At 35.8% G+C, this 9815-nt stretch overlaps 1 protein-coding gene across 2 annotated transcripts in view; it reads left to right on the top strand.

Moving 5' to 3' along the window:
• Positions 1–771: 771 nt before the first annotated feature.
• acsl1b (acyl-CoA synthetase long chain family member 1b) overlaps positions 772–9815 on the top strand; it is a 25516-nt gene continuing 16472 nt past the window's right edge. The window contains exons 1-3 of one of the 2 annotated variants that reach the window (XM_016576200.1): positions 772–823; positions 8722–8934; positions 9028–9142. In XM_016576200.1, the coding sequence (XP_016431686.1) occupies positions 8740–8934; positions 9028–9142 (310 nt within the window). In that variant the 5' untranslated portion in view covers positions 772–823; positions 8722–8739. Of the gene's footprint in view, positions 824–5725; positions 5874–8721; positions 8935–9027; positions 9143–9815 lie in introns of those variants that run through there. The other variant, XM_016576199.1, reaches the window with a different exon arrangement.

The following is a 9815-nucleotide window of genomic DNA, read 5'->3' as shown; positions in this document are numbered from 1 at the left end:
AAAAACTGTACACCTCCGTTCAGTTGAGGAAATTTCTATCCTCTTCTTTATTAAGTAAGTAACAGACATATTGGATTTATGATTTAAACTGTTAGTTTTCATTTATTAGTATTACTTGGGTTTAAGCACAAACACGCCTAGTCTCACACACACACACACACACACACACACACACATTAAAGCTATCCTATAACTTTTATACATCAAATAAAAAAAATAAACATTAGTTTATCATAATATAATATTGCTTGTTAATGTTATTAATGGAATCGTTTACAGTATATTTGGGGCTCCTTGGTTGGCTAATTTTCCAATACTTTCATAACAGGTTTGTACTCATCCTGTTTTATCGGTTTGATCAGTCGTATCGCATTGCATTCACACGTGTCATTTTTTTTGTCTCAGTTAGCTGCTATAATCTATTTCATCTATAAAACTCAGTTTACGTAGTCTACTATTAAAATATAAGCTAGCATTACAATACAATATAATAAGTTCTAGACCGTTTTTATAAATATGATATATTTAACATATTAAATCATCAAAACAGCTCAATTATTACACATATTATGTGAATTTATCGATCTCTTATGATATTGATATGATATCACACCCGCGCGTGCTCCCGCTTGTGAAAGACAGTCTGTACAAAGGTGAACGAGTCCGAAATACGGGTTACTGCGAGTCAGACGAACCACCAATCACAGGCCTCCTAACAGTCTGTCCATTCGTAGGGCGCCTCTGATTGGTGGAGATTTTGGCGACCAAACACAACGGAGAAAGTAGTAAACGCTGGCCGTCAGAAGAGTTCGGTCTCATACAGGTCAGTAGTAAGTCAGTTTAAAGGTCATTCGCAGTTCCTGATGTATTTTATTCTTTATTGAGTAATGAAATGCATTGTATAGTAGCATAATAGCAACTGTTTTATTGTTTTGCCACATCGCGACGTGTCATTGATGTATGGATGACAGCAGAAGAGCATGTGTGTGTATGGAACTGAAATATGACACTATGAACTCCTCTTTGTTCCAGTTTCGTCTTTAGCTGTTGTTGTTTGGATATGTATTTTCATAATTTAATAAATGCACATTGTGTGACGTGCCAACCTTTATTTTAAATCAGCATGTGTTTTGTAAAGAGCCTCTGTGTTTAATAATTAAAGCTGCTCTTGGTTTGTGAATTAGAGACAGAAAATCATTAGTCATATGTGTATGACTACAAACTGAGACTGAAGTTCTTAATTTAAATTGCTGACCTCTAAATGCATTCATCATGTGGCTTAGCAAAACTACTGTTATAGAAGTTGATTGTCATCCTAGAAATTGAGCATTAATCTGTTTTACAGTATTGTGGTTGTTACTGAATGTTGTCTTGCAAGAGATCCATCGTGTCCCTTTTGACCTTGTTGTATGGCAACAGCCATGTTTCTGTTTATTGTTTTCATTCCCAGCATCCCTCCTACCTGGGGAAATCACCTGTGTGCATAAATTAAAGGTTTAGTATTAAACAATAGGTTTTCATGGTGGGAAACAATGCATGCAGTTTCATGCGATTTCAGATTTGCCACTATTGTGAAGCCGTAGTGTACAGTATGATTGTAGATCATCTCTTGCCCTCATTGTGGTTGTGTTGATGGGTGGTTGTATTTTGGTTTAAGACATTGTGATTCATATGCACTTTGGTATTCTTGCAGAGCTTGTTTGGTGTGGTCATTGTGCTGCTAATGAACAGGAATAGTGGAAACTAAGGGTTTGGAAACGGACGCCTGGTAAGCAGGACAAAAGGTCATGGGCGTCTGCCGTCTGAGCGTGTGAATGGGTGCCTGTAGCTCACACCTGTTCATCTTTATTAATAATGTATGCCGTTGATTGTTGTATTCATTCATGCATTTTATATGAAGGTCGCATATCTTTCAAGAATTTATAAGCGAGATGGCAGTGTATATTTTGTCAACTCGTAAGTAGAGTAAAACTCAACCTTTGTCCCGGTCAGAGACATGTGATAGATATCACAAGGTCAGACTGATACTGCCTGTCTGATTTAATCTGGTTTATTGCGTTTATTATAGTCTCAAGCTGTAAATAAGATCTGGAGACCCATGATGCAACATGATTGTCTAATGTTATGATTATGCAATAGCTGCAGCACACAGCTAGGTGATATTTTAGATACTTAAACGTCCCACTTCTCAGTTTGACTGGTTTTTAGTTATGTGTTCTGTATCATGGATAGAACGAAACATGCTGATTGATTGGTCAATATTTATTGATGGTCATTGCTGAGGTAAGTACAGCGCTTCCTGGCTCATTTCTGTTTGTTCAGTCTCTTTGGAACTTGTCATTAAGTGTTTGTCAGGTCATGTGATGCAATCTTGTCTGTCGTGTGGGTTTTGAAATTATGTAAACCTTCCTTATGAATGACTGAACAAAACAAGATCTAGAGTGAATCTCAAGAACTTGTCTTGGCCATATTTCACCATAAAGCCTAAGAAATTGTGCTTTGCATAAAAATATAAGCCTATTTTAAGACCATTTTTTTGCACTACCTTATTTTCATAACAATTAAGCACATTATTTAATATTTAAAGTCTTTAAATATAGTATTGTTTAAAAGTTTGGAGTCAGTATATGTTTTTTTTAAAGGGGTCATATGATGCGATTTCAATTTTTCCTTTCTCTTTGGAGTGTTACAAGCTCTTGGTGCATAAAGAAGATCTGTAAAGTTGCAAAGACTAAAGTCTCAAATCCAAAGAGATATTCTTTATAAAAGTTAAGAGTTAACCACACCTACCTAAAACGGCTCGTTCTAACACGCCCCCAACATGTCTACGTCACGATGTGGGAAGATGTGCATAACGCCGCCGACGTGTTTGAGAGAGGCGGGGCATAGAGGACCTACAATAATGTACAGTATTTGAAAAATAATGTGTTTTTTGAACATTAAAGCATGTCAGCATATTCTGTTACACCAAAGACACAAAATAATGATCTTTAAAATAGCATCATATGACCCCTTTAAGAAATGTATACTTTTATTTAGCAAGGATGCATTAAATTGATCAAAAGTGCATAAAGACATTTATAATGTTACAAAAGATTTCTATTTAAAAAATGCTGTTCTTTTAAACTTTCTATTCATCAAAGATGAATCCTAAAATAAAATTCCACATAATTATTAATCAGCACAACTCTTTTCAACATTGATAGTAATCAGAAATGTTTCTTGAGCAGCAAATCAGCAAATTAGAATGATTTCTGTAGGATCGTGTGACACTGAAGACTAATGATTAAAGATGCTGAAAATTCAGCTTTGCATCACAGAAATAAATTACATTTTACAATATATTCACATAGAAAACAGTTGTTTTAAATTGTAATAATATTTCACAATATTACTGTTTTACTGTATTTTTGATCAAATAAATGCTGCCTTGATGTTTTCTTTCAAAAACTCTTTGACTTTTGAACAAAAGGGTATGAAATGGTAGTATTTGCTCTACTGCCTTTAAGGCCCGTTCACACCAAGAACGATAACTATAAAGATAACTATATTAGCGTCCACACCAGCGGACGATATCGTCTGTTTATTCCAAGCGCACACTTGTCTGCCGCTTTAAATTTTCGAGCTCGTTATAGCAGGATTAATTCTGATTGGCTGTCAATGTTTTTATTGTTCATCAGTTGGAAAAAATCTTTCTGAAAGGGATTCCAATGATATTGTTTCTCTGTGCTTTTATCGTTATAGCTGTGGTGTGGACTCTGCTATTCTTTAAAATTGAGAACTATTTTTAGAATTATATCTTTATCGTTATCTTTTTAGTTATTGTCCTTGGTGTGAACAGGCCTTTATGCTGATAAAATGTATGTTTAGTAAAAATTATTATCTAATTTATAATGAATCACCAGTAAAAAAAACAATGGGAACCCAAAAGAGGTATATTACGGTAGTGAGAATTTTGTTGGAAATGGCATGAAAATAGAAATATTTCTGCAAAATGATTTGCTATATATATATTTTTTAAGTGACTAAATTCACATTGCACTAAAGTTTACACTTCAAATCAGTGGAAAGCTGTCTTGTTCTCGAGTCTCATGCGGATGTTATATGTCCGCTGGCCTCTCGTCATAAATCGCATGCCTTTAATATTTCTGGATCTGTTCCACTCATGCCACTGTTTTCCATTTGTTGTGCCACTGTTTTTAAATAGCAGCCCTGCTTTGGGAGGGGGTTGTGTCTGCGCCCATCGGGTGACTGGCCTGAGGGTCTGTCATTGGTCTCAGCCCGCCCCCGTCACAGGAAGTGTGTAAAGGACATTGCCGTGGTCACGTCACCTTTGCCCTGGAAAGTTTGTACACCAGTGGAATGAGACGAAGTGTTTATGTTTATCAGCTCCTTTTGACGGATCGACAGCAAACCCAGAGAGATGATGTGGATATCCTTGATAAATAAACAGAAGTGTGATATTGTAGGTAGTGATTGACCGATATATAAACTAGGCATAAAATTTTGTTTAAATTTGGGGTCAAAGATTTGTAATGTGCTTTTTTTTTTTTTTTAAGAAGTCTTTTCTGCTCACCAAGGCTGCATTTATTTTATTAAAAATAGGCTACAGTAAAAACACTAATATTGTGAAATATTATTACAATTTCAAGTAAATTATTTCTGTTTGAATATATTTTAAAATGTAATTTACTCCTGTGATGTAAAGCTGAATTTTCAGCATCATTACTCCAGTCTTTAGTGTCACATGATCCTTCGGAAATAATTCTAATATGTGACCCTGGACCACAAAACCAGTCATAAGGGTCAATTTTACGAAATTGAGATTTATACATCATCCGAAAGCTGAATAAATAAGCTTTCCATTGATGTATGGTTTGTTGGGATATTTGACCGAGATACAACTATTTGAAAATCTGGAATTTGAGGGTGCAAAAAAATCTAAATATTGAGAAAATCGCCTTTAAATTTGTCCAAATGAAGTTCTTAGCAATGCATATTACTTATCAAAAATCAAGTTTTGATATATAATTACGGTAGGAAATTTACAAAATATCTTCATGGAACATGATCTTTTCTTAATGTCCTAATGATTTTTGGCATAAAATAAAAATCTATAATTTTGACCCATACAATGTATTTTTGGCTATTGCTACAAATATACCCCAGCGACTTACGACAGGTTTTGTGGTCCAGGGTCACATATGATGATTTGCTGCTCAAGAAACATTTCTTATTATTATCAATGTTGAAAACAGTTGTGCTGCTTCATATTTTTGTGAAAACCGTGATACATTTTATTTTTCAGGATTCTTTGATGAATAGAAAGTTTAAAAGAACAGCATTTATTTGAAATAGAAAGCTTTTGTAACATTTTAAATGTCTTTAATATCACTTTTGATCAACATAATGCATCCTTGCTAAAAAAAAAGTTCTGACTACAAGCAGTATTTCGAAGCATTTGACTAATAAAAAACCCATGTCGGTCAGCTAGTCATAGTACTTTTATCACAGAACATCAGTGTGATTTAGTCAGAATATAGTTCTTGTTGAGTATCGACACAGTAACAATCATATCTAGTCAGTTGTGTTATTTTAGGACTTAAACTATTGGTTGGTTGCTTGTTTGACTTCCTGCTCTGTGATTGGCTGACACAGCAGGTTCTAAGTGTGTGTGTGTCCAATAAGGAGCAGGAAGGGGTCGGCAGGGGTCTGACCTGCGGTTGCACATAAACTCAACCCGTAGTTGTTTAGACTGAACTGTTTTTACCTTCACCTGGTCATTTCACCTTCCTGTTGGCGTGATTCTGTGGGTGGGGGAAGCACATCGGCACCCACGTTTGTTTGAACGTACCTCATTCTTCTAGTCTCAGGTGAAGTGTGTGTGTTTTGTGTTGGTCATGTTGAGTTCTTGCCTAATGATTGAGATGGTTTGACTTTGCTGTCAGCACCATGAGGAAGGACGGGTTTTCAAGCAAGACGTGTACAGTTGAAGAAACTAATTTTATAGTACAATTGCTTTTGGCAGAATGCAGAGAGTTTAGTGTTTGCTGTTTAATTCTGAATGAATGAGGATATTGAATGGTTGATAGTATTTTAACTCCAAGTCTCTACAGGATTTAACACTTTGTGTTGTTTGTACAGTATGCAGTCATGCATGAGTTTACAAGGGTTTCATGCTATGTCTGTTTTTATTCACTAAGTGAAAGCAGTTTCTTAGAATGATCTGCCCTGGGGCTGTAAGAATAGAAGTGGGTGAGAGGTTAAAGGGGTAACGCGTCCTTGCAAGGTTTAACATGAATCATAACTGACGGTGACTCACGGCCCTAATGATAGCTTGTTGCAAATGAAACTTGTAGTTCATATAGTTAATTTGAGTATGATTATAATGTTTAGTTGGACCTGTTGAATATTCAAATCCTCAGTTTCTGTGATAAACTGATCAAATAAAAATCGTTCTTTTTTAACTAAAAACATTGATCAGTGGACTGTAGGACTTTGAAACACTTTTCACTCAGAATTTGGTAGTAAATTTCATATAATTACTAACAAATGGCAAGTATGTGAAATTGAAATTCGAAGCAGTGTTTTCTTGTAAAACTAAATCCAGTATTCGGTTTTATTTACAACATTGAAAAATCATTGTTTTAAAGTGTGCACAGAAAAAAAATTGTCGCACAAACAGTTTTCACTGAACTTGCTAGTAAATTTCCGGAATAATTACAAAAGCAAGTAACACATTGAATTAAATGTGAAATTTTGAAGTAGAAAGTCTGAAAGTATTTTCTTGTAAAAAGTATTCTAGTAATATTTGTTTTATTTACAATTACGAAAAAAACGTTTTTATAGTAAACTGCGAGAAATCACTCAAAAATCATAGGTCTAGGTCATATTTCATCAAAATCAACTGAAAAAAAATTGCATGAAGAAAATGATGGTTATTTTTTAATGTTTATCGTTAACGTTTTTTTTTTGTCTTTTTTATGACAATTCTGTAATGTGAAAGTAAAAGGTGAATTATAAAATACATTTAAAAAAAGTACAATAGCAAAAAAATGATGGTTATTTTTTTATGTTTATCGTTAACGTTTTTTTTGTGTCTTTTTTATGACAATTCTGTAATGTGAAAGTAAAAGGTGAATTATAAAATACATTTTAAAAAAGTACAATAGCAAGTATACATCCCAGTATCTGTTGAACAAAATTTCACTAAATGCAGAGTTTAATAAGAAAAATAATGAGGTTTTTTTGTGTGTGTGTGTGTGTGTTTCTGTATTTGGGGTAATTTGGGGGAAATGTGATTTCATGAAAATAATGTCGCAAAATATCTAGTGAACACTAGGTATAGCTGTTGGTGCTGGTTTTGTAAAATATAAGTTAAATGACATGTTAGTGAAGTGTTGGTTGCTGTGAAGGTTTGTTCTCAGGTAAAAGCAAAGCCCGATGTTAGCAGAATTACAGGTGGAGTAGATGAAGATAACCTTCCAGAACATCTGATAGTTTAATCAGTTAAACTATGACTCTTCATCACTGACTGTTTCCCTGCAAAGATAATGTGTCACAGTTCACTTTGGTTACCAATTGATTGATAAGATTTAATCAAAGTGATTTCCACAGCATTACGAAACACTTGACAGGATTTTACAGCACAATAATGTGCCAATAAAAACAGATTTTATAGGACAATAAGCAAGTTGTCTGCCAGACAAAAACATTTTACTTTTCACATTGTCTTAGTGATTGAACTTATATTTCATATTTCTTTTGATTTTTCATCCCAAAATTAAAAAGAAAAAAATATTTCCCATAAAGAAAATTAAAGGGGTCCTATTATGCTTTTTCACTTTTTCAACTTTAGTTAGTCAGTAATGTTGCTGATTGAGCATAAAAAAGATCTGCAAAGTTACAAAGCTCAAAGTCCACTTCAAAAGGAGATATTTTATTTAACAGAAATCACTTTTCAAAAACTACAACGAACGACTCGTTTGGACTACAACGCATATTTTCCGGGATTTGTGATATCACAAATATCGACGAATGGGACGAGACCTGGTTGAGCTGCACTAGAGAAGGCAACGAGTGTTATCACTATGTCGGAGACACGCTAGCTTTCCCAAGGCAGACGAACTTAGAGTGGTTACAATCATCCGGGTTTAAATCACGCTCAAATTGATTTGATTTTGACACAATATTTACACAGAAGCTCGCAGCAGTCCGCTATGGTAAGGGGCATGACATTTCCCGACCAGGTGCCGAGTGCAACCAATCACAGCACACACTGGCCCAGCTAACCAATCACAGCTCATTTCATATTTCAGAAGGCGGGCCTTCATTTAATACAGGAACTATTCGAGCCGTTCATGCCAGACTGGGGAGAGAGGTGTTGTAATAATGTAAAATATGTGAAAAATAATGTGTTTTTCAAACAACCTAGTATGAGAGCCGGTTCTAGTACACCCCCAAAACTAAATCTAGACTTTGTAAAAGACGTTGTAAAAGAGCATAATAGGACCCCTTTAAGCTTTTAATTGGACCATAAACATGTTTTGGTTCAAAAAACAGAAAACAGGTACCGTCAGCTCTGCTTATCAATGAAAAATTTTTTTTGAAGTTCATTGGTATTCCATTACACATAAATATGGTAATATCAAAGTATTTTTTCCCCCTGCGCTAGGGTATAAGCGCAGTAGGGTTTAATATAACCCCTGTTGTCCTCCACAGATTGAGTTCGCTGTAGTCATGCAGGCACACGAGCTGTTGAAGCAGCTGCGAATCCCTGAGCTGTCCGAGGTGAGGGACTATTTCCGCAGCCTCTCCACAAACACCCTCCTCGGCATGGGCGCGTTCACCGCCGTCACAGCGTACTGGTTCGCCACCAGACCCAAAGCCCTCAAACCACCCTGTGACCTGCGCATGCAGTCAGTAGAGCTGCCGGTAAGACTATACTACATTAAGATGAACTCAAAGTCTGTCTAGTTGCAGTCGGAGATTTGATATAAAACTTTGCATTTGGTTTTTGTCGATCAGGGTGGAGAATTTGCTCGTCGAGGAGCGGTTTTGAATGGAGGCCCACTCTTGAGCCATTTCTACGAGGATGCCAAGACCATATACGAGTGCATTCACAGGGGTCTGAGGGAGTCAAGTATGTACTTTTTGCTTTTATTTCAACCTTTAAGCAACAAATAAATAATAAAGTTGGACATACTTGTGTATCTAACTTAAAGGGGTCAACTGATGCGATTTCAAGTTTTCCTTTCTCTTTGGAGTGTTACAAGCTGATTGTGCACAGATAAGATCCCTGAAGTTGCAAAGACTAAAGTCTCAAAACCAAAGAGATATTCTTTATCAAAGTTAAGACTCTGCCACTCTGCCACATATCTACCTCACTATGTGGAAATATTTGCATAATGCGGCCCAAATGTGCACACAAAGAAAAAAGGCGTGGTTTCAGTAACCGCAGTTAGTGTTGAAGCAGCCATGTCAGGGAGACGCTGCGTATTTCTAGGCGAAAGCAAAAGCACTTTATTTGGCCTTCCAAGAGTAGATGCATTTAGGAATCTTTAAGATTACTTACAACAGAACAGCAATGCATTTTATGGACGACCGTTTCGTGAATCTAGGAGAGGAGGTAATTCTGACTTTGCTATGACAATCTGGCACTTCTGAATCAGCTATTGTAAGTATGTTTTGTTATTAGTTTAAGTATTTGCTATTGACTGTTCAAATGCGGAGTTTTGCGCATCGTGTATGTCTGTGTGTGTGTGTGTGTGCGTGCGTGCATGCGTGTGTGTGAGAGAGAGAGGGTCACATCACAG

This window comes from Sinocyclocheilus rhinocerous, unplaced genomic scaffold (genome assembly GCF_001515625.1).
Source record: "Sinocyclocheilus rhinocerous isolate Xijiao unplaced genomic scaffold, SAMN03320098_v1.1 scaffold4219, whole genome shotgun sequence".
Taxonomy (NCBI): Eukaryota; Metazoa; Chordata; class Actinopteri; order Cypriniformes; family Cyprinidae; genus Sinocyclocheilus; species Sinocyclocheilus rhinocerous.
Note: the sequence above shows the minus strand (reverse complement) of the source record. Positions and strands in the feature narration are given on the sequence as shown.